At 43.9% G+C, this 27937-nt stretch overlaps 2 protein-coding genes across 5 annotated transcripts in view; one reads left to right on the top strand and one right to left on the bottom strand.

Annotated features, from left to right (window-relative positions):
- The window catches only part of KIAA0895 (KIAA0895 ortholog), a 29744-nt gene extending 25796 nt beyond the window's left edge, over nucleotides 1-3948 (top strand). For all 3 annotated transcript variants that reach the window (XM_035318263.1, XM_035318264.1, XM_035318262.1), the window contains one exon: nucleotides 744-3948. In XM_035318263.1, the coding sequence (XP_035174154.1) occupies nucleotides 744-905 (162 nt within the window). In that variant the 3' untranslated portion in view covers nucleotides 906-3948. The remainder of the gene's footprint in view (nucleotides 1-743) is intronic.
- Nucleotides 3949-10669: 6721 nt separating this feature from the next.
- EEPD1 (endonuclease/exonuclease/phosphatase family domain containing 1) overlaps nucleotides 10670-27937 on the bottom strand; it is a 69660-nt gene continuing 52392 nt past the window's right edge. For both annotated transcript variants that reach the window (XM_035318091.1, XM_035318093.1), the window contains 5 exons: nucleotides 20974-21084; nucleotides 17793-17927; nucleotides 16479-16611; nucleotides 11389-11583; nucleotides 10670-11167 (listed from right to left, as the gene is read on the bottom strand). In XM_035318091.1, the coding sequence (XP_035173982.1) occupies nucleotides 10968-11167; nucleotides 11389-11583; nucleotides 16479-16611; nucleotides 17793-17927; nucleotides 20974-21084 (774 nt within the window). In that variant the 3' untranslated portion in view covers nucleotides 10670-10967. The remainder of the gene's footprint in view (nucleotides 11168-11388; nucleotides 11584-16478; nucleotides 16612-17792; nucleotides 17928-20973; nucleotides 21085-27937) is intronic.

Genomic DNA, 27937 nt, shown 5'->3' with positions numbered 1-27937 from the left:
ATATGACTATGGCAAAAAAATCTCAGCTTCCATTACAGAAAAAAAGTAGTAGGCCTTGCAGCAGCTATAAAAAACTTTAGAAATGTTACACGTTTACCCAGAAGGCTTTGATGCCAAGAGGCAAAACTAATTTCTATCCTATTAAATGAGGAAAAAAATAAATAAATAAAAAAAAGGGATGCTTAAGGTTGCCCAAGCTGTGATTAGTTTGTTACTAGAGGTGCATTTTAATTTAGCTTTGCATAAGCACATTTGCTAGTGAAAACAAAAATCAGAATTCAGGTCACCTGGCACCCTGCCTTTCCCAAAGCCCAGGCCTGCCTGCTTCCTGTTCCATGCCTGTCTGCACTCCCTTTCCTGTTCCTCAGTGGCAGGCCCAGCGTATTCTCCATTCTCATATCAATCTTTCCACCTCTTTGAGAAGAGACCCCAGGACTCACATGTCCCATCCTTTCCCTCGATTCCTGCAGCTGTTGTAGGTCAGTCTCATTCAGGTTTATGTGCATCTGTTCACTGATATAATCAAAAGCAGAATTGGGAAGTATGTAGGCATTGCTAAAATTACACTTTTTTTCACATCTTCCATTGAGGCACCCATGTTCTAGGGTTGCTTTCAAAGGACTCTCACAAGCTTTTAAACCCCCTGCTCTGAAATCTTTTATCATCTACAGAAGGTAATTTAGAGCAACATCAGATAAGTAGCAGGACTACAGTGCAGAATTAACCCATGTCCTTCTTTGCAGATCTCATATGAGGATGTGGACCGCCTGAAAGGATTGGCTGTGATTGAGAACATGAGGGTACCACACTTTTTGCAAGATCATGCCCGTTATATGGAGCACTTGGAAAAGATTATGGAAGTCAATGAGCTGACTGATGAGGAGCTCCAGGATCTCATAGATTAACAGTATTAGTCAACCATTCACTCTGTGAAACTGAGGATGTAGAATTGGACTTCCTAGCATTTATAAGAATGGACTTAAAAGGGCTGGGGCAGGAGGGAAGGGTGCCTAGAACACATGGAATTCAGAAAATGTCCCTTTGTGTTGCTTTTGCATTGTGGTTATATACTTTTTTTTTTTTTTTTTTTTTTTTTTTTTTAAGTTTGACTTAGGAATTCCTTTGCAGTGATCTGTCCAGTCATCTATTCTATTTTGTAGGCTAGACATAGTGCTTGACACTTTCTTTTGTAACATACTACCTTTTCCCATCCAGATTTAGAGGTGGAAGAAAAGAGAAAGGGGAAATTACCCTTTTGTCTATTCATATACACTCTGTCTTTAGTCAGCTTTCACAGCTCATGGTGATGCACTGTTGTAGATTATGCTACATCACTGCACAACTCTTTCCTATTTGGTCATCACTGCAACAGCAACAAAAAGTGAAGTAATCACAGTGAACAGAAGCAGGTCTTTGTGCAACAGGATGAAAGCTCTGATCAAAAGCTATAAAAAGTTGGAATTTTTTACTAGGAGATTTAACATTAAAAAAAAAAAAAAAGGTATCGCTGATTTGATGACTGTAAACAGTCATCAACTGTAGCAAAGTTATCATCTTTATACCACTGGTTTGTTACATCGTTCTACATCTTTATCTGTACAGTACGTGTTTCAAGAAGTTGACTTATGGAAAGGGTCATCCTGCTTTGAAGATAAGTATAGCATGGCTAGTGAGTTCAGTATGGTAGCATTTTGGGAGAAGGCTTGGGCAGAACTGTGATTTTGTGACTTTTGTTATAAGTAAATTTGGGAATACAGGAATGTAAGTCAGCACAGCAGGCAACACCCACTTCTTCCGCAGGTCACCTGAGCCTACAGAGGATCAACTCACTTTTTGAGCAGCATCAGGCCTCCACGCTGCAGAAAGCTTGAGCTTGCAGAGCTTAGTGCAGAAATGAGACATGGATGGGGAGAAAAAAGTGATTCACAAGTGCCCTGTTCCTGTGTTCCAACAGAAGTGCTACACCACTTCAAGCAAACTTACCTCTGTTTTAACTGCTGGTGCCACATCTAGACACATGTACAGAAAGCATGTTACTGTAAAGCTTGGATAGTCAAATGATAAATAGCTTATGTGATGCAAAAAGACTTACTACATAGACTACATTTTCTGAATCCAGAGTATTATGGCATTGTCAAGGCAAATTGAGTTTTGCACCTATAAGTACTTTGACAAATGATTTTTTAGTTTTAGTAGATAGCTTTTTACTGGGGTAAATCTGAACTCTTGGGAAGCTGCTATGGTACAAGAAGCTGGGCAAGAACAGGGGAGGGCCTTGGAGGAGCCTCTGTTGTTTCTTCCCCTACTTCCTTGTCCCACAGATAACAGGCCCGGCATTGGAGGAGGCAAGTAGATGGAGGCAAGTAGATGGAGCCAATGTTTCCTCCATGCCACATTGCATGGGTTTGAGCCCTGGCATCCCTCTCTTTCGTTTATCCTTCAATGAAAAGGATGGAATAACCCTCCCACGTTCTCCAGCCTTATTTTACACCCAGGACATTAACAGCCACGACAGCAAAATCCTGAGAACATGTTTCATGACAGGAAAATAGTAAAATCCAGGAGGAGAAGTTATCAGTTGGCTAAGAGGTCTGAAGGTTTTTGAGTAATGCCATGAAACCAGCTGCCTTTTAGCTAGTATTGTGGTGCGCTTGCAGCAGCTGGTTGACTGCTTCAAAAAATAAGATGCACTCAAGCATAAATTTACTAAATTTGGTTATTTTCAAAGCAAGGACCAAGAACTCCCCACAGCAGCCTTAATTTTATATTGTCAGTGTTGTTTATGATCTGAAAGCCTTTCAGCCTCTGTATGCTGAAATAAAATCCCTTTTTTCTCCCCCTCAGGCTGTCTAGTTTGGTCACTTGTAGCTTTGCCTGCACAGCCTTGTTTTAGAACTGAACTGAGCAGACAGCCTGACGGGGTCAACTTGCAGTCCTGCACCCATGCTATCTGGATTCAGATTTGGACTCTTTGCTAGAAGTAGAAAGAAAGCCAGATGTGGCTGAGGTCAAGTCAAAGATCACAATCAAAAGCCACCTTCAGAGCAAATCACACAGAGATCATTTGAGATTGCACTCACTTTGCAGATCCAGGGGTACCTAAGAGGGCCAGTACTTTACATAAAAGACAGTTTTGAATGGGTATTTTCTTACTGTAGAGAATGTCTTGCCTTCCTCCGTTTACTTCTACACCAAGTGCTTTGTCCCTTACCCCAGTAGTTGTGTGTTATGAGCTACGGATATTACTGTCCCATGTCCCTGGAACCATGAGGCCATGCTAGCTGCTCTGCTTTGCACAGGATACCATGCCCACCGCCCTTCCTCCAGCAGCCACTTGGCTCTTCTATTGCCCTGTAGCCCTAAGTGCTACTGCAGGCCTCTTTGCTTTACTTCAAAATTTGTCTCCCAAGTTTTTTTTCCCCAAAGTCGTTGAACTATTTCTATTCTCCGTTATTCTAGAAATAGATTTGCCTACTGCAAGGTTTGTCTGGAAGTGGTCACTATAAAGATATTACTGTAGCTGTAGATCAAAAATGTGACAGCTTCTGTTTTCAGTGCCAGATTTGTCCTTACTCCTTTGTAAGTATTTCAAATTTTGAAGTGTAGCTTTTGTAAGTTTTCCTGTATTTCCCCCCCCCCCCCCCCCGTGCATAGCCTGGTTACTAAGTTATGGTAATTACCATAATAAAGTAATTACCTGTAATAAAGTTTTTGGACAGCAGTGCATGTGAGCTTATGTCACTACCAAGTTTCGTGCTGTCAGTGATGTGACAGTGCCTTTTGTAGCTGTCCGGTCCTGTTGCTTTGCCGTATGGATGTCTCACTACTTCTGTGTTGTTCCTATACAGACATGTGGCCAACATTGGGAAGGCCACCCTGCTTCACCAGACCTGTTTCCAAGGATTTTTTTTACAAGTTTTACAAATAAAACTAAATGAAAGAATGACAGAGATTAGAATACAGTGTTCTGTAGCATTGCTCTCTTCGGGCAGCATTGCTTTACAGCTAGGTGGACATCCCAAGCTGTGCATGAAGGCTTCCTGGCACAGTTCTGAGAAACATCATTTGGGGTTGGACTCACAAAGGTTCTGCCATGGGGCTTCGTGGAAGGTGTGTATCAGGTATGGATCCCTCTGTTCTGTCAGATGTCACACACCTTCCCTTTTTCTAGGGCCTGGTCTGAGGCCTCACTGGAGCCACATGGCAGCAATGCATTTCTTAGCACCATGTGGGAAACAGCAACTGTGAATGTTCTGCTTCAACACTTTGATGATCCCCCTGCTTCTCCCTGCTGCTTTGTTTCTGGGCTCCTTATGCCCTCTCACACTTATCTCCATGGAGTCCTGTCATCTCCTTGTGGTTCAGCTCCCTCATGTGTAAATAAGGATATTTAAGGGTATGTATAAATAAGGATATTTAAGGATATGTGTAAATAAGGATATTTAAAGATATTTAAAACATATTTAAATAAGGGTATTTAAGGATATTTAAGGATACCCCACAACCCTTAATGGGTATTTAGTAATGTTGTCAGTAATTTAGTGCCAGTAACGCGAAGCATGAGACTGGAGCCCAAACCGCAGGTTCAGGAGGCAGGACCAGGTTCCCTCTGGTGAAGGCACTTGCACAGGCCACACCGCAGCTGCACATGGCCCCTAGGCCAGGCGTTGCTTTCTGTCAGCCCACCCCATCTGGGAATCTTGCTTCTGGCAGCACAACAGGGGCTAGAGAGGCTACAAGAAGACTTGGTGGAGGGAGAAGCAAGGCCGGAGGTGCAGGAACAGAACGGCCCCAGGCCATGCTGCTCCTCACACGTGGCAGCACAGGGGCAGGATGGAAGGAGTCCCTGTGGAGGGGACACGTCTCAGGTGGCTTGTGCAATGCTGTGGGGCTTCAGAGGAGAACCAGAGGGCATGCACAAGCACCAGCCCCCCTTGTACAGCTATTTGAATAGCAGAGGTCTTAGCCCAGCAGTCCTGAGAGTTGTGCTTGAAGGTTCTCATAGATAGGCCCTACCTCTATCTCATGCCATATCCCAAACAAGACAGACCAGGCTTTCCCCTCCACCTGACTTGGTTATTTCTTCCCTGTGGATTTTGTCTTGGTCTCTAGTATTCATTCTTCAGGCTGCCTTAATTTAATATCCCAGTCTTTCACCTTCCTTTTTATCTCACAAATACGTTTGCTAACACATCATCCATCCCTGAGCCTAGAAAACAAGACAAGTAATTTACACCCACCAGAAAAATCCATACTTGGTCTATGACTCAACCTCTTCTGTTTCCCACACAATGTTTTAAAACTGAGGCCCCCTTTATTTTGTCTCTGGAAGCTTTGCAGCTTCCAGAAAATAATTTTTTCCAGGTTCTGGCAAGATATGTCACCAGCTGCACAGGACCATGAGGAGAAGCGCCCAGCTATGCTTCACCTCTCCACCTGTTCTCCATCCTTCCTTCTTTTCCAGCTTCTCTCACAGCCCCACACGCCCTCATCTCCCAGCATCCTTGCTCAGATATCTCTCCACCCTTCTCCTTAGGGCCCTCTGCATTGTAGCTATGTCATAGACAAACAGCAATTTGGTGAACCCCCACCAGCCGCCCCCTGATCCCCATGCATTTAGGATTTCTCACACATTCCCACCTGCCCCCAACCCTTTTAGGCTTCTTCCTGAGTCCCTGACTGTCCCTGACTGTCCCAAGGGAAGTCCCTTTGAGGAAGCCAGTAACAAGCTGGGGAAAAATCCTGCACAAAAGCTGTTCATTTGAAGTTATTCAGGAAAATGAGTAACATTCCTACAGTGAAAAGAATCAAGTTAAAGTTCCCACAGACAAGATGTCCAAGAAGTGCTCAAGCAGTATGAGAATGCAAAATAACTATCCAGCTGCATAGCAGCACCTGTTGTCTGCTAGTGTGCAAAGAGATGATGGAAGTCTGGAGCTGTGATCTGGAGAAGGAAAAATTTCCTTGAAGGCCACTGCCTAAAAACTGGTGGGAACATGCTCCGACAGCTTGGAGCTGGTGCACCTTGTGTTACCTCCTCACACAAAGCTTGTGCAATATCATAGTTCAGGTCTGTGCACATTCCATCCTATTTTCCTATTAAACAAGGCCTGTACTTTCACACAGCTGATAAGGAGACACCTTGGGATGCCCCTCAGGCTGGGAACATCTCAGCATGCGGGGTTATGAGATGGCCAGAAGGATGGGCCAAAGAATGACCCGGCAACATATTTCCTAAAAGTACCTTTAACTCATGGGCACTCTGGAGTAAATCCTTTTAGTTATTCTGATGTCACATGGAAGCTGATTTTCTTCCAGATAGGGAGGTAAAAAGGACATAAAGCTTAAAACCCTAAAAGCACACAAACCTCATATTATAACCAGGCAAGTCCACCTGAATGTGCATGTGTCTTTACATTATATACTATCCTACAAAGCGTGGCCTCCCATGAGAGGCACCTGATCATGAAGCTGAGCCTCCTGACACCACCCACAACCAAACACCTGACACCACCCACAACACCTTGCTGGGAGCTATCAGAGGTCTGTAACAACAGATCGTGAGGGTATGCCTGTCATTCCCTGATGCAACACAGATTCTCACTAACTGCAAATTTATAAGCTGTTAAGACTTAATGCCTCTTAAAGCATCTTAAAGGAGGGGGAATGATGACCCAAGAACATGCAAATGAGCCCAGACTTCTCCAGTTTCTTCACTTCTTCCAAATTGTATCCATACTAAAAAGCAAGAAGTTTTAGCTGCATAGAAAGTCTATATGAAAGTATGAAAGCTCAGAAAGCCAAGAGCCTGCATGGCTGGTGGCTGAACCATTTTTCTGTCCTTTAAAGGATACTGATCACTAGTTTCTGTGAGGGCTTAGCGCGAAGACCCACCCTGTTAACCTTGTTTGATCAAGCTCACACCTTTGGTGAACCTGGATAAATTCAGCCCACTGCTGTCACCACCAGGTTCTTGGAAATTAATTTCCAGGACAGTTAGTTATTTGTGTTTGGTCCTTAGAGCTCCCCAAAATATCCCTCAGGTATCACAACTCTTTTTTTTTTCAACAATTTACATACCTGTTTAGTTTAACGGTGCAAAGCCATATGACCAAACTGACACTTGCTGAATAAATATGCTTAATTGTGTAATCCCACAGAACAAAGCAGAGGCTTTGCCCTGAAGTAAGCAGGTCAGAGCAAATAAGAAAGGAGAATAATCAGCTGTGCATATTTTAGTAGCCAGGGGAGATCTGGGACTGGCACATGGTCAGGAGGAGAGAGGAGTTGTAAGAAGCAGCCAGATTTCACCTCCAGCATGCAGGGAAGGGCTCCAACACCCTTCATCATACACAAGTGAGCTGGACTGCCTTGCCAAAATGACTATGCTTATAAAAATAGAGCTGTACCTAACAGTCTATAGACATGTGGTTCAACCTCAAACATAACCCCAGGGAGAGGAGCCCAAAGCATGCAGGTTGTATTTCGGGCCATAGCTACAACAGGTCTTTTGCAACACTCCATGTTTCTCTCTGTGCCATCTCCGTTGTTGCTGCTTCCCTCAGCACTGCAAGGGGATTAAAGCTACAGAAATCAGGGCTAGCTTTGCCTTTGATATGAAGAATGTTAACATAAAATTGCTATTCAAGGTTGCTCCCCTAGTCACAGTTGCCGGCAGAGGCAGGAGGACATCAGCCACTGCTTCATTTTTTGAGCCACCATGATACAACAAATGCTTTTGGGGACCTCCAAAACCCAAGAGGGAAAGAGTCTCACAATAACTTTATCATCCTGCAAGAATATTGCATACAAAAAGCAAAGCAAGCTCTTAAAAAAGTGAAGCTATCAAAACAGTCAGGCACTGCTGACTCCCACCATGAACTAATCATGTGCATACCTAGCATTGACCCTCCACGCAAGGCAGAGCTCCACCAGCAGGGCAGGTACCAGACTCCTCCATCCTCCTCCCCGTGGCCTGTAGGATCCATCTTGCTCCAGGGCACGTCTATTCACGACACAACCTCTTTCCTAGAGCTCCCCTCCCTCCCAGCCATCTGAGCTAAGTGACCTGCAGTATGCAGCCTGGCATCACGGCTCAGTTTGTTTCCTCCACCACAGTCTGTGCTAATACACAGCTCATCAGCGCCCTGCAAAGCAAGAGCCCTTCCAGTGACACTGAGCACTGGGGACTGGCCAAAGAGCATCTGCCTTTCTTTGCACCTGCAGCAGATTAACGGGGAACCGGGCCTTTCAAGTTTTATTGCAATAGCTGTGAAGCCACTGCACAGTCAAGTGTGATAACAGCAGGAAAACATGAGCATGGTTCTCACAGGTAGCAACAAACATAGGATGAAGTTTTCCTCAAGCCAAATTACACTCAGGTGGGTGCAGAGGTCACCTGTGCTCCCAATGGACAGCAGACATGTTACTAGCTGACCACAGCCCACAGGTAATAGCTTCAAGATGCACCAGAAGAAGCATGTTCTTGGGAATTTTACTGCCACGCACCTCCTGTGGTATTAATTTGACCATGCTAACTCCATTGCATCCTAACATATAGTTTGCAGTGTTCCAGGAGAGTTGGATCAAAGTGAAGGGAGACAGCAAAATTGTGTCTGCTGGAAGAGGACAAAGCAGCAGCAAGGAACCAGAACCAAAGCTGGAACCCAGCTCTCTCACTGCCTTGTTTAATGATATGGGACAAATGCTCGCATCTCCCATTTTCAACAGGGAGTGCTGAGAAAGTGAAGATACATTTTTGTCTGATGCTCTGAAATTTTAGTTATCCACTGAATCACTTAAAATGTCAATGAAACCTCCCTCTACTGCGCTGTGAGTGTGCACACTGCTTTAAGAACAAGGATGTGTTCGTGGAAACATGAACTAAAATTTCATCTTCTGCACGACATGCAATTGTACCCTGGCAAGCATTCAGGAGGCACACAATACACCTCTTTCCTAACAGCACATTTAATGCTTTGCCTGAAACCTAATGGTAGAAGATTACTACAGGACCCCAAACCACTGTTTCCTGCCGTAACCTGTTTGCCGTTCAGAGCCAATTTACCTGAGTTGGCTTCTCTGACCTGTTTGATTATCTTCTCTCTAACCTTAAACAATCCAACAGGATTTTCACTGTGATCTGAGGCTGAGGTGAGAGAGAAAAATAGTCTCTTCCCCAGGCAAGCTCAGAAGAATTCAGCTGCTAGCTCCCTCATGGCAAAGGGCTTCTTTCTCCTTGCCTGTACTCAAATGAGGTTCTCACAGCATGCAGGGTTATTAACCCATAGTTAAAATCAGTTGCAGAGTAGAGTCGTACCTAGGCTATCCCACCCTGCTTCAGTTTTAGTTGTGCATATACAGTGAAAAACACCATCTGAAATATTCAACCAGGTGTGTTTGCATGTGAATTGTTGCTACTTGAAATCAGACAGTCTTTCGGAAAGTTAAACTCATAAAGATGCTATGAGAATATTATATTGTTTTGCTGTAACACCCTCAGTTAGAACATCTCCTTGGTTTGGCACTGCTGTCAGGAGTATTTTCCCCTGTGCTATAGCACAGTAAGTCACGTCAGGGAGCTTTACTTTTCACTCAGCATTAAAATGTGCTGCGTGGTCAAATTGGACCCTGGAGCAGAACACGCTGGGTTAGTGGGCAGCTCTGTGCCTTTCACATGCAATGTATTGCTTTTATAGGTTCTGAATTGCTTTTTCCAGTCCTTATAAGTTTCCCCTCTAGGTCACTTTCTGTTAATTGCTACTTCACAAGTTTTTTGTACTTGGTAAATTTGATGCTCCTTCCCAGGCACTACTGTGGCAGCTTGTTGACCAAAATCCTCCTCTCCACTCAGGACATGCACAGAAACAAACCTTCATAGGAAAACCCCATGTTGGAAGCAAACATCATCCCTGTTCTACGTATGATGATCATATGCCATATTCAGACTCAACGGTGCCTGAAACAGGCTTATGAGCTCAGGAAAGGGATGCAGAACTGCCCGTTCTTCCAGAAGCAGAAATTGAAAACAAGGCTCCCAGAAGAACCGACAGGCAGAGGTGGGTGCAGCACGCCTACCTCTTTGATCCTCCCTCCTTGCTCTAGAAGCTTGCTCCGATTGCTATGCCAATGGCCAGAGAACCAGGGCTGTTCCTGTGAGATCCCAAACAGGAAGCAAAGCAAAGGGCATTGCCTTGAGTGCTGACGGGTGGAGAAGTGAACTAGGTCCTAGAAAGGGATGAGTCAGTGTTTTCCCAGCTCCTGAAAGCTAACATGCAGGAAAAAATATCACCAAATGCTGAACATCAAACAGAAAGCCAAAGCCAAGCTCTGTGAAGCCCTTCTAGGACAAAATGCACCCTGCCCAGAAGCAGGGAGAGGAAGAGGAGGATGAGAGGTGTCCATATCCGCACTGGGCTGAGGAGGAATGGGGCTTCTCTGGGCAGGTCCTTTTGCTCATATAAGGACCTGGCCCCCTTCCCTTCCCTGCTTCCCTGTTTCAGCAGTTTTTGTGAGTACTGAGCTACACTTAGGAAATAACAAGAATTTAGTGTCTTTCTTTTTGTGGCCTCTGCTACTACCCTCAATTTACAAGGAAGCAAAGAAAAGTAACCATCACACACACAATGGCAGCAAAGCCCCGCTTCACTGCATTTTAGCAGAGATCCCATACAGTATTGAAAGTATACTTTATTTCATGTACAGTTCTCATCCAAATCTCCAGGTCCATTGTGTGCCCATAAAAAGTTACAGATTGCTCTATTGCCATGAGACAGTAACTGTCCCAAAAACTGTCCATGAGGGACACAGAGCAACAGCCATCAAGTCAAGTGCTGATGCTTTCTGGACGCGGGGAGGATGGTGGGAAGGAGGGAGAGGGGGAGGCAGTTCTGCTCTGCAGCTGAGTCTCAAGCAAACAGAGCTATGGACTGCTCCTCGGGGACCAGGAGACACCCCCCCAGTTCATATCATCGTTCGTGCTTAGTGTTCAAGTCGTTGCGCTCAAGGGTCACCCCATTTCCATTCCGCGTCACCTCCTTCCTGTTCCAGTCCTTTTCCATGTAAAATTCGGCTAACACGGGGCAGTGGTCCGAAGCCACCCCGCCCCAGGACCAGTTATCAGGGATCCATGGATTTGTAAGACCTTCTCGCACAACAGCCCAGTGGCCTGCGTGAAAAAGAATCGCGGAGAAAAAAAGATTAATGTGGAAGGGATGTCTGGATTTAAACATTTCCACAAGCTTGCAAAAGAACTAGTCAGCATGCCAAATAATTGAAGGGAGCCTCACCAGCAGCTGTAGGAAGTCACTACACACCAAGTGATAGCCCCCACATTTGACACGAACCGCTGACCACACACAGGTTTTAATACCTAACCAGAAACTCTACCTGTGAAAACCTTTTTCAAGCTGCGGCTGATCCAGATGTTGTCCAGTGACTTGGATCCTTGAGGGTTCTTTGTGCTGATATTGGTGAAGGTACTCGAAGGGACCAAGTGATGGAACTTCTCTTTCCTCAGTATGTCATGGTCACTGCTGTCGGGAGCCTGGTTAAAATCTCCCAGGATGATTACGTCTTTTTCTCCTGGAAAACAATAAAAATGGAAAGAAAAAAAATAATGAATAGAAGTAATGGATATCTGCTCCTTAAATTCAAGAAGAGGAGATAACGGAAGAAGGAACTATACAAATACTTTGTAGCAAAGCTGATTTTACTCTGAACTACTGAAAGTAATGCTGTTTAAAGCCTTTTTCACTGGCTGTTTACTCATAGCCCTTCTGTTCAGGACAATAAAAACCATCCAGTACATGTTTCTTGTTTGTTTCTAAATATCATCTTGATTATACTGGCATCCTTTGCTGCTTACAGTGACAAATTCAAAGACTAGCGTTTCTGGTCTTAGAGGCTTTTATAAATCTGTGACTTTGTAAGCTTATTTTTTTCTTCTTCTGCAAGATATACATTGGCTCCAACCTGCCCTGACATTTTATTTTTATAGCTTTCCTGGAAGAGTCAAGGATATTTTTGTGATAATTCCTGGAAGACACAGTGTTTTGCTAGTATATATCAGAGCCCCGAAACTGCAGTGCTCATTCTAAGCCTGTGCAATGAAGAAATCTCAAAGAAGCAGCCTGAGTAGCAGCCTGCAGTCCTGATGGTAGAAGATGAGTTCACAAACCACACAGACACTCACTGGCTATAGAAGCTCTCATCCTCCCATATGGCTGAAGAAATACTATTTAACTTGTGATGTCTTCAAATTTCACTAGGGCTAAATTTCCAAAGAAACCATGGAAATGACTTAAAATGCTCATCCAAAAATCCTATCTTTCTGTGGAAATATGATTACCTCACTTATATTTTATTTCCAATCCTAACTGAATGAGAAAGGAAACACTGGACCTTAATTTTATATCCACAGCATGTGCTCTTCAGAGTTCCACTACTGTAGACAGAGATATCCCAGCTGTGCACCAGGTAAGAGGAGAATGGACTTGCCCCAGTGCCCATCTCAAACCCCTACCAGAAAGGTGTGATGAACTCCAGGACTGTGATAGCTGAGCAAAGACGCTGCTGCAATGCAGAGCTCGGTACTGGGGATGGAGGAAGCTGCAACAAGGATGCACGAATGCACCGAAAATTATAACAGAGCTGACTTCAGAGAAGAAAACTATTATTTTCTGTAAGCCCCTTTGCTTTCTGGGGTTGAAGTGTGGAGGGAGAGGGGTGGACCAAGTAATTGCTCTACCATATGCAGCTCTCATGGATAAAGCTATCTGTTGTCTGCTGTTGCTGTAGAAGTAGCTAGCCAGGAGAGGGAGCACAAGTTAAACAAAATCTATTGCGCTCTGCTTGCAGTGCTTCAAGCAGGGATTGGGAGAGGGCAGGAGTGCAGAGAGATTGATGGTTTATGACTTAAAAAACCCAACAACTTTAAAACATAATGCTTGCTAGGATGCAGAGGGGTGATGAAAAAATAATGAAACTACTTGTGGTTTTTCTGCCCTTTGCAAGCCACAAATCATACTGAACATGACATGGTATTTAAATATTATTCTACCAAGTGTTGGTGGCAGTGACTTACCCACCTCTAGAAGAAATAAAAAACAAACCTACACCCAAGTTATTTTAAGCTTTATCAAAACCCAAATGAAAATCGGTGCTTGTATAATGGGGAAGGACCAAATCCCCTGGAGGGAATTGGTTTACTCTCATGACCTGAATAAAGTGCTTGAATGATGCCTCTGAAATGTCACCTTTCACCTTTACAGCTCACATCTTGGCCAGATGGGCTTCCCTTCCTGCACAATGCTGAGCAGCAAGCTTGCTGGGAGCTGGCAGTTTTGCATGTACCTCATTGCAAAAAAAACAAGATCTCTCACTTGCCAGGCCCAGGAGGATGAACCTGATGACATTACGCCTGGGTGCCAAGAGGCTGCAAGGAAATTGCATCACAGGGCAACCGTAACTGGGTGCTCAGATGTGAACATGCTGCTGCAGTCCTTCCAGACTAATGCTTGCTTAATGGCCAAGGCAGCAGTTGGTTTCTGCCATGCTTTCAGCCTGGTGATATAAAGTGGTAGGGCCACTCTAGAAAGCTCCAGGGAATACCCTTAATGCAGATTACAAATGACAGGCACGCAGGAATCCTAGCAACAGCACCTCGATCCTGCACTTAATACATTTCTTTTAGCAAATCCTCCAGCCTTGCGTGAAAAATATATTAAAAAATCATAATCACAAGTGGAAATTTTAACTGACTGTTCAGTTCTGAACAATTTAAAAATAGCAGAGGATAAAACAACCAACACCTAGATATGTTTGTGGAAGCAGGTACAAAGTCAGTCTGGAGTATGCACAGGAAATGAGTCACTGTATTCTTCACTGTTTTAAACTTTCTTATGCAGAACAGCTAAGCATAAAATCCTAACGCAACATAAAGTAGACAGAGATGGAATAGATGGGATGCAGCAACCATTTGAGAAGCTGAAACCCAGTTTGCAAGCACATCACTGAGGTAAAGGGTCGCTCCTGGTCCCCTCTGCCAGAAGCTTCTGGGGTTCCACATTGCTGCAAATCCCTGGGAGAAAGGCTACACAGCCCACCTGTGCTGGACAGAAAAAGCAGATGACACCAGCAATTGGCTAGATAACTGCCAGCGGCATTTCCCCTCATCCTGGCTCGCTACTTCTGCCAGTTCCTGTGATAGCAACACCGTGAGCAGCAGCCCTGCGGTTTCGGTCTGATCTGCCTTCCGTTACCCCTGATGGACACCAAGCAGCCAGAGCAAAGGAAACAAACCTGTCCGGGTCCTTCTGGGTGTGCCCCAGAAAAGAAAAGCCCTGCCTTAACTCTGATCCCCTTTGTGGCAGCGTCTGAGCACTGCTGCTGGGGCACCAGCCCGCACATCTGATCAGCTGCATGCTGCTGCAAGCAGTGGAGGGACTTCCAGTGCACAGAGACAAAGGTAACATCTGTGGAAAGTCTGCAGTGTTGAATTCTGCTGTTCTCTAGGAATTGTGAAACCCTCCTTTGTTTCACAGCAGTCCAAAGAGACCCCTGTAGGACACTCTCCCCAGACTTCCCCATGCCCTGAATCAGTCCCCTAATGAACCAAATAGGCCCTTAAAATCCCCATATCCTTCCTGAAAAGAGTGAAAACCAGATCATAAGAAGCACATCAGCTGGTAAGACGCCGCCTCTCTAAGGTCTTCTAAGCCTAGTGCCTGATGTATGGGTAATCTGTGCAATATGGACATGACAGATGGGAGAAAATGACTAAGCCAACACCCTGATCCCTGGGTCCAGCACATCCAGGATGGGATTTTTATGGCCATGGTCACCACAGTGAAGACAGGTGGAATGCTTGAGAGAAGGCAGAAGGGTTGCTGCTGAGTTAGCTACTAGCAGCAAACAGCCACTGAGTCCCTCTGGTGCTGCTGAAGGGAAAGAAGGAGGGAAAAGAGATGAAAGGATCCACTTGTCTGATGCGAGAAATATGGGGACTCCACTGCTCTGGGGAATGGAGACATTACACAAGACAGTGCATAATAACTAAATTTCCTCAGATGCTCATGTTCCCCTTTGTAAGAATGAAAGACAGCAAATAAGGTGCCTGTTAGCAAAATGGGATCAGAAACTCACACTCACTGGACTAGCCACAGGAAAATCAGTCTTAATTAACCATATCTTATGGATTGATTTGGAAAAAAAATGAAGGATGGCGGTTAATTTTAAGCATGAAATTGATTTTGGCAGGGTAATTCAATACTGAAAATAATGTGTGAAAACATTTGTTTATGAAACAAGACCTGCACACCACACGTTTAGAAGAATTTGAAGCTCTTCTTCTGTGACAGATTAAGTCAAGAACAAATATGCTCCGGTAACATGCCCACCATATGAAAATAAAAGCACAAACTAAAAAGAAACCCTAATGTCAACAGTCTAAATTTAGATGCAGCGGAAATGCAACTCTGTTGACTTTAGAAGCACTACACATTTATCTGTGTCCCGATTCAGCCTTCTGGGATTAAACAAATGATCCTTTTGTTTGCCTTCATCCTTTTCATTTTCAAGGTATGTGGATAAATACTTAAGTCCATAACACTTAAAAATAGCTCTGACTGGACGCTTGCAGCTTAAAAGGAAAAACAATGGAACATGTATAAAAATTGCAAATACTTCTTGCATTAGGATTTTACTGCTTCCAAGTGACCAACCTTGCAAAACTGTGCAAAGTGGAAAAAATGATGCATATAACCTTGTAACCCTTTTGTGTCTTTGTTAAGCAGTAGGCAAAGGGATAGATTTTTCTATTCCTATGAAAAGTTCACCAATATAAACACCACTTAGTATCTGAAACCTGCTGTTCTGCTCCACAGAAAATGGTTTAATCTGCAAGATGTCTATTAAATTGCTCAAGTTGAGATCTAAATTCTGGTGTCCCTCATCTTGGTGTAAAATCAGAGCAACTTACGTGAAAACAACAGAATTATTCTGCATATGACACCCATGTACGAAAGCTAGTTAAGCTAGTTTCTGGTCACTTTTCTCATTAGCAGGCATCTTCTGACTTGCACTCAGTTTTCCAAAATACATCCAAATATCCAACAATAAACACAGAACCAATTTCTTTTGGAAAAAAAAAGCCAGATGTCTTTTTTTTTTTTTTTTTTGGCTGAACTTGCTATAACACTACCATAAAATCATAGGGAGTTTCACTTGAAAAGTGGAGTCAAAGCCAGTAGGAAACCCTGTGCTATTTGCATTAATTATAATAGATTAAAAGGTAAGGAGCAGAGAAAAACACATTTGCCACACTGTGAACCATTCAAATAAAGGTAAAGACAATCTAAAGCTGATGAGGATATTTTTGAAACCTGCACTGAGACATTTATGTATCTATTTTAAATTCCTCTTGATTAGGCAAGATGACCAGAGTGCATGTGGTAACTGGAAGGAAGACAACACCGTACCTTTCAGGGTCTCCTGCAAAGTCTGTGCAAACGTTGCTAGTTTGTGGCTGTCATGGTTCTTCCCTGTGTTCTCCCCTGCTGCGGATGCCAAGGCCAGGTGAAGGTTAACCAGTGTCAGATCATTCATCCCAAACTGGGGGAGCAAGGAGGGAAATCAATACAGGGCAAAAAAGGTCACAAAGCAAAGCCATACACCTATTCCACATACTTTCAGTACTAAATCCTGGTGACTAGGACCACTTCGCTCTGCACACAGTGTATTTTATTTTGTCTTGGTGTTTTGGGAAGACAGGGAACACATTTTGCACCTCTTCTTGCAACAGCCTAATATTCTTACAGTTCTGGGGAAACTGATTTTTGTAAGCATGCAGCTTCTTTCCACAGCAGTTGCAGTGAGAAGCTGACTGCTAAACCAGTTGTTAATAAGCTACGAATAATGTTGATAGACTAATTACTACTCTCCTATGATTGGCCTTGGCTTGTCACAGGGATTAGCCATGAAATGTAATGCATCTTGAAATGGGCAGTTGGATCCCTGCAATCTTCTTCTTACCTTGTAGGACTCACTTTATTGTGTGGCACAAGTAATACTTACTCCTAATTTAACTTGCCTGTATGTATTAGAAACTGTCAAAGCACTGCCAGAGATGTCAAATTCCCCAAACTAGAACTCTCCATCACAGCCTGTGTGGAGAAGGGGGCTGTATGTTCAATCAAGCTTATGCAGAACATCTTGGAAAGAGTCAGTTTCCAAAATGCATGGGTTTCTTGTACACAGGTGCAGCCTAGGGAAAAAGCTTTAAAATGGAAACTCTACACTATGTCAGTCATGTAAGAAATCAGCCCAAGCCTCTCAGGAGCACAAACCAGTAAACATCCATTCTGCCTACACTCACCCCATCTCTACCCCTGATGTATGGCACTGACCAGAACCACAGAGCTGTAGTTACCCACTGCTGGATGCTTACTCACCTCTCCAAAAGCCAGAGAAAGTGACTGGTGACTTCTGTCACTCTATCAGACTGCAGACACTACCGAAGATCCATCCCCTCACATAACCAAATGCTCCCTTGCAGCATGGCTCCCTCCCACGGGAGCAGGGGGAAGGAATGATCCTGGTGATCCACCTTACCTATCAAGGCCCACTAAGCACCTTATTTTAATCAAACCATGAAAGATTGTTGATCTGATGAAATGGATTAGTCTCATGCAAGCTTTTATGTGTTAGTAGACTGTGCCTCTTTCCAGCTTCTTGTCCAAAATTTTTAAATGAAAGCTCATCTCTGCAAGGGTCTGTTGGCACAAATGAGTTACCTTGAAATGTGCAAGATATGGATGAGGATACGAGTGCTTCCCATTGCCATTAGTCTGTACATTCTCCTGAGAAGAGGCATCTTTTAGCTCAATGCCAGCTGTTGTATCCCACAGGAACCCAGAGTATTCAACTCCCTGCAAGTAAAACAAAAGGGGAAGAAAAAAAAAAAAAAAAAAAAAAAAAGTGGTAAAAACAAAATGTTCTGCCCAAATGCAGTCTCCTAGATGAAACTTTCACCCAAACGTCTCAGTCAATTCAATATCAATGTTGGTATTGGAGCGTTGTACATCACTCCCAAAATATACAGAGGTGGGAAAAAGTTTCTATCCTGGCCTGGCACCTGCTGAGGGTCGGAAGTCTACCTTTCTGTGCACAGGTGTAAGGGAGAAACAGCACCCTAGATTATCCATAGGAGACAACAAGAACAGGCGGAAAAGCTCCTTTGTTTCGCCCTGGCCAAAACCCCCATTAGGTGTGGGAAGAACAGGCAGTCCCAATGGCTTCACTGAAAGCCAAGCACACTGAATTGAAATGCATATTGCTTTGCTACTCATGGCCACTTGCACTTGCATGCTGGCCATCAGACACCCAGGTAACCTGAGCATTGCGTGCTCCAGACAATTTAATAAGCTGCTTTATCTTATACAGGTAGAGCACATTCAGGACTGCTACAGCAGTGAGAGATAAAGGTGCAGCCTCCTGTGTGCATGTGTGGACTGATACACATCCCTCATTTCCTGCTGTTCCAGGCAAGGAATCTGATTCATCTTGGTGTGGTCAATAATAAGGTAGCTTGTTGCCCGTAAGAAAATAAGGATTATTTTTTTTGGCCTAACCCTGAGCAGGAGCCCATGTCCTCAGCATCCCATCTCTGCCAGTGGCAGACATTTACAAGAAGACCATAAGGGAAGCTGGGGTGTGTAGAGGCTGGTGTTTGCCCTGACAGGCTCTTCCCAGCACCGGCACACTGCTGCAAGCCATCTTTTCCCGTTCCTTCTCTCCACACCATACATGAACTTACAGACTTATGTTGTGCACAAGCTAAAAATATCCGGGCTCATTCAGCCTCTTGGCATGACATCTGGTCTAGACCTCTCAGCTCTGTCAATCTTCTCTCCCTCTTTTGCAGCTCAAGTGCTTCATGTTCAGTTCTCCACTCCTTTCAACCCAGCGTCTATCATCCTTCATGCTTTTTTGGACTACTTGGGACTGTGACATTCCCAGAAAGCTGTCTGCCCTCATTACACCAGTAGCAGTATCTAATTCAAAGCCTGTCAAGCCTCTCCTCTCATCACACAGACAGGATTTGCCTTGGTATCATTCAAACCTGTTTCTCTCAGTGAATCATAGTTAAATCCATCTCAAGGAAAAGTTTTCCATTTCAGCTGAACAAAAAACAAGTATTATATACTCTGCTGTCTTCCACTGAGCCTTGAAAGAAAGTATTAAGATTGGTTAAAACCCTTTGGTAGGTCATTTGGCCAGTTTTAGACTTGAAACTGGTGAAATAATTTTGTCAGTATTTTAATGTCAGAAAACCGAGTAGGCTACAAGAAAAGATGTAGAAGAATAAAACAGATGTCAGCACTCCCCTCTAGTCCCTAGCTCCAGATTTTCTGTCAACCCAGTGGCCAATATCAGTGTTTGGTAGAAGGCCAAATGATTGGGATGAGTGGGAGCACAAACGTATGCACCAACCACTATTTTGCCTTATTTAGCCCTGCAGAGTGTCTCGAGATCACTTTGTGCCAAAGATGCTATAGATTCAGAGAACCCCTGCATTATTTCATTGCGTTGTGTTTGTGTACACAATGTTCAAACCTAACGAACCCATCAACTAACCTAAGAGGTAGAAAAGGCTTTTTGGCTTAGTGTAGGGTGCTATGGCCAGATTTCCCTTCTGCAAAAGCACCTAAAAGAAAGAGTCAGTAAGTAACATTTCTATTCTCAGTTTGGCCACAGATTTCTCCCATAATCTGGGGAATCCTTCATCCTTACATCCCCACCAGTAAAACAAAGTACATGATGATTTTCAGTTACTCAGTCCACACTCAAAACTTTCATTGTTATCTTTGGAAACACAAGATTCAAGAATGAATCATCTAAGGACTGTTGGAAAAAAAAAGACATAGCAAAGGGAACAACTTTGCACAACATCACACAACGGTTTAGATTCAGTGCTCTAATGATCTGGTGTAAGAAGAGGTTCCAAAGTAAAACTTCCAGCCAGGAACAAAAATGCCTTGAAGGGGATTTGCATTGGAAGTAGAAGCATTGTTCTGAATTGTGTGAAGCTTTGGACCCATTCAGACCCTTAGTCTTTCTACTGGTAGGTACAGGACAATTCTTGTGGTGCTCAGGTGGTTTTTGTTGTTTATGTTTTATATCCTCAGCACCCCTGAAGGGAAACGGAGAGATCTCCCTTGGGAGAGACCACCTTTGGGTACCAGTGGTAGAGTCCAGCCCCATATAGCTATACCTTGAATATTGTCAAGGGTAGCAGGCACAACCCTTACCACCTTGTAAATTAGTACCTTGTCACAGTACTTATATATGTTCCCATGACAGAAGATGCTGCAGGGAAAAGCCTAGTGCAGCAAGTTGCTGATTTTCAATAGAGTCCAAGGCATATTTCAAAGATACTTGTAGGGCACTTTAGGGAATGCGCAAGATAAGCTCCTCCACCAGAGGAGGACAACATGCTGAGCAGCTCCTCTGTAGGGTCTTCATTTGTAAACTAGGAAAACCGGAAGCTCTTCCAAATTCCAGCCAGTGCTGTACAACACAGCAAGCTCAGCTGACCAGCAGAAAAAAAAACAGAAGTACTGCAGCATGTCAGGGGCAAAACAACAGACTCTTTCCTTGTCCTAAGGTGTAGCCTTTTTTCTGTATTTCTGTACTGTTTTTACCTGTTATACATCCCCCAAACACATGGACACATTCCTCCTTAAAAGTATGCCGTGGACAGGGGAAAACAACTCTTCCAAATAATCAATAGCACAGTCAAACTGAATGTTATATGAAGAGTCAGCATTAAAAAAGAAAAAGAAAAAAAAAAAAAAAGTTATAAACCTTGCCAAAAAGATTTGCAAAATATTTTGCCTTAAACAAATTAAGAGTATGTCCTTGGTTAAAGGGAAAAAAATTGAAGCAAAAGTTCAAATGTAGGGATTAATGTACCTTATGTAGCTGGCCCGAGGGTTTTTCGGAAACAACACCCTTCCAACATCCTCTAGGGCCCTTCCACTTGCGGATGTTTGGCAGTGTCGGCTGGTTCAGCTCCATACAAAACTAGAGAGAGAGAGGGGAAAAAAAAAAAAAAATAAGCTTCCTAGGGCTTTAAAAAACCCTGCAAAAAAGCACGCAAAGAGGTGTTGATAAGATATGCTGTGGAATACAGTCTCTACTGAAATGTTAAATGAAAGCCCAGCTACAAATCTGAGGTCAAGGAAGCTGCACCAGTTTATGCTAGCTACAAAATTTAAGCTCCAATTTTTCAGCAGCGCAATAGCCTAGGCCAGCCCTGGAAGGGGAAGCTGGATAACCCAGAAAGAACAAAAGCACACTGAGCAGACACGAGGAACGCAAAACCTCTGCCCCCTGAGGTTTGCGCACGAGGTGGTCTGGGACCGATCCCAGGGACTCATCATTATTTGGAGATTGGGTTAAAACAGCACAAAGATGGCAAGCAGAACATATTCTAAAAGTGCCTAAGTTTCTTCCTTGGGCTCCTTCCCCCCCGAAGTGCTGTTGGGAGAGCAGCAGGGGGGCTGCTGGGGGCAGGAAGCCCCCACGTAGCAGGGCTGGCTGCTATCTAGCACCCACATCACCCTCAGCCACGGGGATGCAGCCGAAGGAAGGGCGGAGGACAGACCCGACAGCCAGCACACAGCTGACAAAATGATTCTGGGGGGTTATGGCTCTGGCAAACGCTTCAATGACTCAACAGCAGTTTGTAAAGAAGCAATGAGTCAGTATGGTGAAGGGAAGGAAGTTGAGAGCTGAGGCTAAGAAACCTCAAACAAGCTAATGTGCTCAAGGGCACGCTGTGGGTAGTGCAAGGGATGATAAATCAGAGGAAGGAGAACCTCTGTGCTACAGGGCGCATTTCAACATCTGCATTTCAATGGACAAGTAATAAACTATCAGCATAAAACACATACCAGACACAAACCCTGTAAACTGCTGCAGGAGCTCTGTGCAACGTTTCCAGCCTTTCTGGAGATGCTGGCAATAGAAATGCTGCTGCTTCACACGGCATTTTGCAGCCATGCATATACAACATACATGCTGTAATACCACCATATGCACCATACACTGCTGTATTGTGGTATGACAGATGCTTTATGGATGCTTGAGACTCCCTGGGCAGGAAGGGATCAGCTGCACATTTTCACATATTTTCACACACATTTTCACACTTTCTGGTGCTCCGCAGAGGTGTTGGTCATCCTGGACATTGCTGTACAGCCACAGAACTTGGACACATTTACATTGCCAAGCATATGGTCAGAGCTATAAAGACTGTGCAGTAACACCCAACAGATCAAGGGTACTGGGACACCCTGGAAAAGACCCCATATGAACTTGGCTAAAGTCTTGCCAATGAAATAATAATTAAAAAATAAAAGACTATGCCTTGGAAAACCTGAAGCCCCTTTACACAGATACTATGAAATACTTTTTGCCAGGGGGTTCACAATAAAGTTTAACAGGAGGAGTTAGAGCCCCCTGCAAAGCTACTGTCAGGTCAAGACAGACCCCAGCTGGATGCTGGCAGGGACACCAGGCATCAGCGCACCCTGGCTGTGCAGAAGTGCGTGCACACAGCAGCTGTGGCTTTGGGGAAAGAAGCTATTAAAAAGTAATCATTGTGAAACAGTAAGAGACTTTCAATGTGCTTTTTTTTTTTTTTTTTTTTTTTTTTTTAATGTATCTGACACTGGAAGAGCTGCACGGAAACACAGGCTTTCGCAGTGAAAGAACATCTTCAGACAAAAGCTTGTAACCAGAATGTCAGCCCAACAGAAGCAGGAATTTAACCAAGAAGGATTTCAAGGCAAATGATAACCTCCTGTACACAGTGATGGTTCTCTGTGGTGGGTCATGCTTCTGGCCAAACACAGTTTGAAGAACTGTAGTGCTAATCTGCATGGATATAAACGTTTCTGATGTGGGTATCAGCAAAGGATGGGACAGCTATTCTCCATACTGGAACAGGGAATGGCTACCTACCCCCTTTCCAACTTAACCAATTGTTCTTATTCACATGTCTGTTTCACCTTTTGTTTCAAAAAGAAAAATCAAACCCTGCTCTTTTACTAACTGCCTTGTCTGTAAGCTCAGTATCCTGGATGCTGAAGCTGTAAGCATTTACCTCTAAAATACACACAACCCAAAAAGCAATCTTTCTTGTCTTGGAAAGCCAAGAGGCATTTCACACTCAAAAGAGAAAATGTCTGGCACATCTTTTAAGAAACTTTTCTGAAATGTGGAGATTTGCTGGAGCTTCTTATTCAAGATGCTGCATACTGGATCACTGCTCGTTATATAGCTTCAAGCAGTGCTAAGGCTGTGCTGGTTTATTAAACAACGAGGAACACACGGCACTTGCACAGCCTGAGAACAGAGATCTGCTCTGGACTGAAGGCTAGGTGAAATCGTAACACACACATAGTAAGTCATGGCAGTAATAATTATCATTCCTGATGTTGTTCTGCTGACTTTAAACTGCACACATTTGCTGAATGAGTTTTCTAACATTTAAATAACTTAAATCAGCAACCATGGGGAAAAAATGAAGTTAGGAGTTCTACTGTAAACCAAGAAAAGAGATATGGCAGGGCTGAATAAATACTACAGAAACCATCGCTTTATTAAAAAGAGCATCTGCAGTCAACTAGTTGGAATATTTTCTTTCCTCCAAATTGATTTTCTTAAGGCCCTGATTTAACTTTGCTCAAAGAAAAAGATGACAAGATTATATGGTTTGTTCAGAAAAAGGCATCAGCCTGCTCTGGGTACAGTTTTAGCAACTGAGAGCATTCCCTACAGCAGCTGACTTTAATTTGTGTCCATTTTTCAGGGCTTACAGGCACACAGATTTTGAAGCTCTTGCGGAGTACTTGCTTAGGTCACATTCTCTGCTGAAGTGAGAAGGGCATTTCTTAAATCACATTGTTCTGCCCACAAAGCCCAAGAGCAAACATGATCACAGTTTCCCTTCTACAGTAAAAATCTACAGACAAACTCATGGCCTACATTGGGCATGAAAAAACATCCTTTCTTCTTTTGCAAAGTTAGATCTATATCAATCCTTCTATGGAGCTTTTTCTCATGTGATAAAGAAAAATCAAAATGAAAATCTCAATCAGAACATTTTCACAAAAAATCCTCATAAGGAATAAAATTCTAGATATATATATATTTTTTTTTCCTCAAGAGCCTTTCAGATTGCACGTTTCCTGAAATGAAATCATCTTTGTTTATTAAATCCTGTACATAACCGAGTCAAAACTCAGATACTGCAATATCAACAGCACAAAGGCTCTTTTACACAGACCCTCCCTGTATCATACCTATGCCTTCATGGTCTCTCTTGCAGCTCAGTGCTAAGTGTTTTTGGATAAGCAGTGCCTCCAGGGTGTTGGAATGCAGCAGCACACAGGCTCCAGTCACAATCTAGGTAAAAAGCTGTCTGCCCCGGAAAGGTGGCCCCCTGCGACAGCCTCCTGCCTTCTGCCAGCATGTGAAATGCAAGAAGTCAACGAGAGCCACACCATTCCCAGAACTGGGGCAAGCCCCACAGCCTTTGCTTGTCTTCAACCCATCATTCAGCCAAGAAGGGAGGATCCAAAGACGTAACTGCTCTCTGTTTTCCCTGATAAGGAGCCCACACCAACTGCTCCTGGCCACTCCAGAAGCAGACAAGTACAGGAACGAGCTTACACAGGGCAGTTAGAAGAAGCTGAGGAAACACTCATTAGAGTAGGGACAGGAGAAGGAAGGCACAGTGTCTTGGACTAATTTGGAAGTAAGAAGAATGCATGCTGGGCTGGCACATGCTGGGGATCGTATGGAATTACAGACTCCCTATCACCTCATGCCCCTCCCCAGGACGCTCTAAGCATTGCCAGCAGCAGTAGCTATTTGTGCATTAACTCTCTTCCAGTGCAGTAACTGCACGCTATGAGAACTGCCAGCAAGAAGCTGGCAGTAACTCACAGGCAGATCTCACACCCTGTTGTTCAGGGTGCCCTTGGTAATCTTTGCTTTCTTTTGAGGTACTGTTTGTGCAGCCACTCCAAAATCAGTCAAGAGTAGGCCTGATAGGCACACCACCACTCCATGCACACAGCTTGCCCCATCAGGTGTCCTACAGTACAAGTGCTGGGGACCACTCTAAGATGGGGACCTCCTTTGAGGTGAGCATCCTTTGCCTGAAAAGAGGATGCACTACTCCTTTACACACTTAGGAAATCAAAGGTGACCCAGGATAACAATGCCTTAGGGCTTAATAAAGCTAGATGTAATTGTGTTTCCTATCTGCCAGTGAGTCCTCGTCTGTAGGTATTTTAATTTCAGACCTGGAGTCAGAGCACAGGCTGTAAAGACAGTGAGGAAAGAAGGAACTCTAAGGAGGAGCTTCCAGTATGAGCCTGTTATTATGGCACAGTACGCCTTGTCTCAGTGCAGTAATCATCGCCTGAACTTCAGAAAGGCACCCAAAGCAATTCAATGTTCATTTTGTTTAATTACCACAGATGCTTTCAGGCCAAAAGGGCTCTGCATTAAATGTAAATAAAAACTTACTTCTTCAAAGCAAAGATTATTTTACTTCCACTTAAGAAAGAGGAGAGAAGAGAGCGTAGGGAATAAACATTCTATTTCTGAATGTTAAATATGCACAGTTCCTTTATTTTTAACAGGCACTAGGGGGAGCAACTTTAATGAGTACAGGAGATGCATATGAAACTTCCATCAGTTCCTTAGCATTTCACATATGTTAAGAGATGGCACATTAGTAAAGATTTGACATCTCTGTGGTGAAAAAGACTTGGAGTATGAGTTGTGAAGAGCACAGGAGCTGGCAATAGCTGAAAAGGAGACTTTCACCAGTGACAACAACAACAACAAGATGTATAACTATACAATTAGGCCAAAATTCACCACCTTTTTCAAAACCCACCTACCCTCTCCAAACCTGATTCCTCTGGCAATAAAACTCTCATCCTGAAACATGATCTAAAATATTCCAGATAGAAGATGGAACAAAACTGACAATGGCTTCACGAGACCATCTGGCACTGGCATTATTAATCCATCCTTCAATATATATTTCCTCTGCTCCATCACCGGCTACTCTATAACATAAAAATGTTCCTAGAATTAAATGCACACTATCCTTTCTTTTCTTTATAAATTCAAGAGTGGACTGTACTTCTATTTCCAACTGAAAAAGCAGACCTGAGAACCTGCAAACCTTAACCAATCAACCATCTACAGGACACAGCTACAGCTGGTGCTCCCTAATTGAACCTGACCCAGAAAGCTGGGAGCAGAAATATTGAGAACATTTTTGAAATCAACACCTTCAGTTTTGACATAAAGCATCCTGATTTGACACTGATGCTCCTGAAGAAAAAGAGCATTTTGTTAGATCATGTTTGAGATGAGGAAGAAGCAGAGTTAGTGGGGGTAGATCTTTGTGGTGGTTGTATTTTCCTGGACTCACTACTGAGGCTGGGGTAAGAAAACAGGTCAGGGCTGCAGGAGAAAAGCACTTGTCATCCACATCCCCGAAGGCAGGAGCAGCTAAGCAAAGGGACACAGAGGAGCATCAGGCCTTGTGGTTGTGTCTGGGTTCTTGAATAATCAAACATAACTGCAGGGAAGGAAGTGTTATTATGGCTATAGCCTAAAACAGAATCAACACTGGATCCTATTTCCTACTGACAATAGCATAGTCTCAGGCTTTCCTTGCTTGTTTGCCTTTCCCTGCAGTGTATCCATATCCTGTTTGCAGAGGTAGCCAAAAATTCTGGACAAACAAGTAGATGAACACAAACACTGGTGTGGGGAATGCACTTGCAGACTAACCACATACATAGTGCAGAGGAAGTAGATATGGTCCTGTGTTAAGCTATAATGTTTTATACATGCCCATTCAATTAGTACCTTCCAGGAAGACCTCTTGAAACTTTACATAATATTTATTGACTGTGTTCTTCGAGTATTGATATTACATAAAGGTAAATAAAACTTGGCAGGCAAAAGACAGCTAGACCGATAATTATTAGTGTTTCCAAATATGATAAATGATTGAGTCCCAAATGGGATTCCAATTAAAGTTTGCAATTTATTAAACAAATAGAGGCAAGCAAACAGTGCAGGGTGTGCTGGGAGTCTCTGCTCCACCAAGACACACACTGTAGACGTCCAATTCATGTTTATATCCCTTCTACTAATGCATATTCATTAGTGGGCATGTCCTCTTCCGAGCATACCTTCTTCATCTTCTGGAATCTTCTGGAATCTTCTTGACCCCAGACCCCATGCATGCTCCCCCTACAGACTTCTGCTTAACACTGCACGGCCAGCAACAAAACTGGTCCATTAACCACCTCCACCCCCCCTAGTCTCGTGGTTATACAAGGATGTGAAAGACAGAAGGTCACACCTCATCATGTGGCCCCAGCATTGCTCCACACTGACACGAATCAGATGAACACATTTCACACAAAGGAGAACAAAACTCCACAGGCAACAAGGATCTCAGACATACCAATACATTGATATGCCGAGACTGATAGGCCTCTTGCTGAGGCGATTGGCTCCGGGGCAGACGCGTTCTGCAGAGGAACGAGGGATCGGGACAGGCAGGGCTTTTTTTCCGGCATCGAGGCCACCTGAAGCACCCGAGGGAGCCGCCAGCACCCGGCAGCCCTCGCGCGGGAGGCTGACGACACGTAGGCGGAGCCAGCAACGCCCCCACCCGGCCGTTCAAAAGCAGCCCCTAGGGAGCGTGAGCGACCAGGTTGGACAAACAGGGCGGGGTGAGTCAGAAGGGCGGTGCGGGCGCAGCGGAGCGTTCCACCCCTGCCCTTAAGAACAACTCATCTAACGGCTATCTACCACTAGCTAG

The sequence above is a fragment of the Oxyura jamaicensis genome, chromosome 2 (assembly GCF_011077185.1).
Source record: "Oxyura jamaicensis isolate SHBP4307 breed ruddy duck chromosome 2, BPBGC_Ojam_1.0, whole genome shotgun sequence".
Taxonomy (NCBI): Eukaryota; Metazoa; Chordata; class Aves; order Anseriformes; family Anatidae; genus Oxyura; species Oxyura jamaicensis.
The sequence above is the reverse complement of the archived record's forward strand: the minus strand, read 5'-3'. Positions and strand labels throughout refer to the sequence as shown.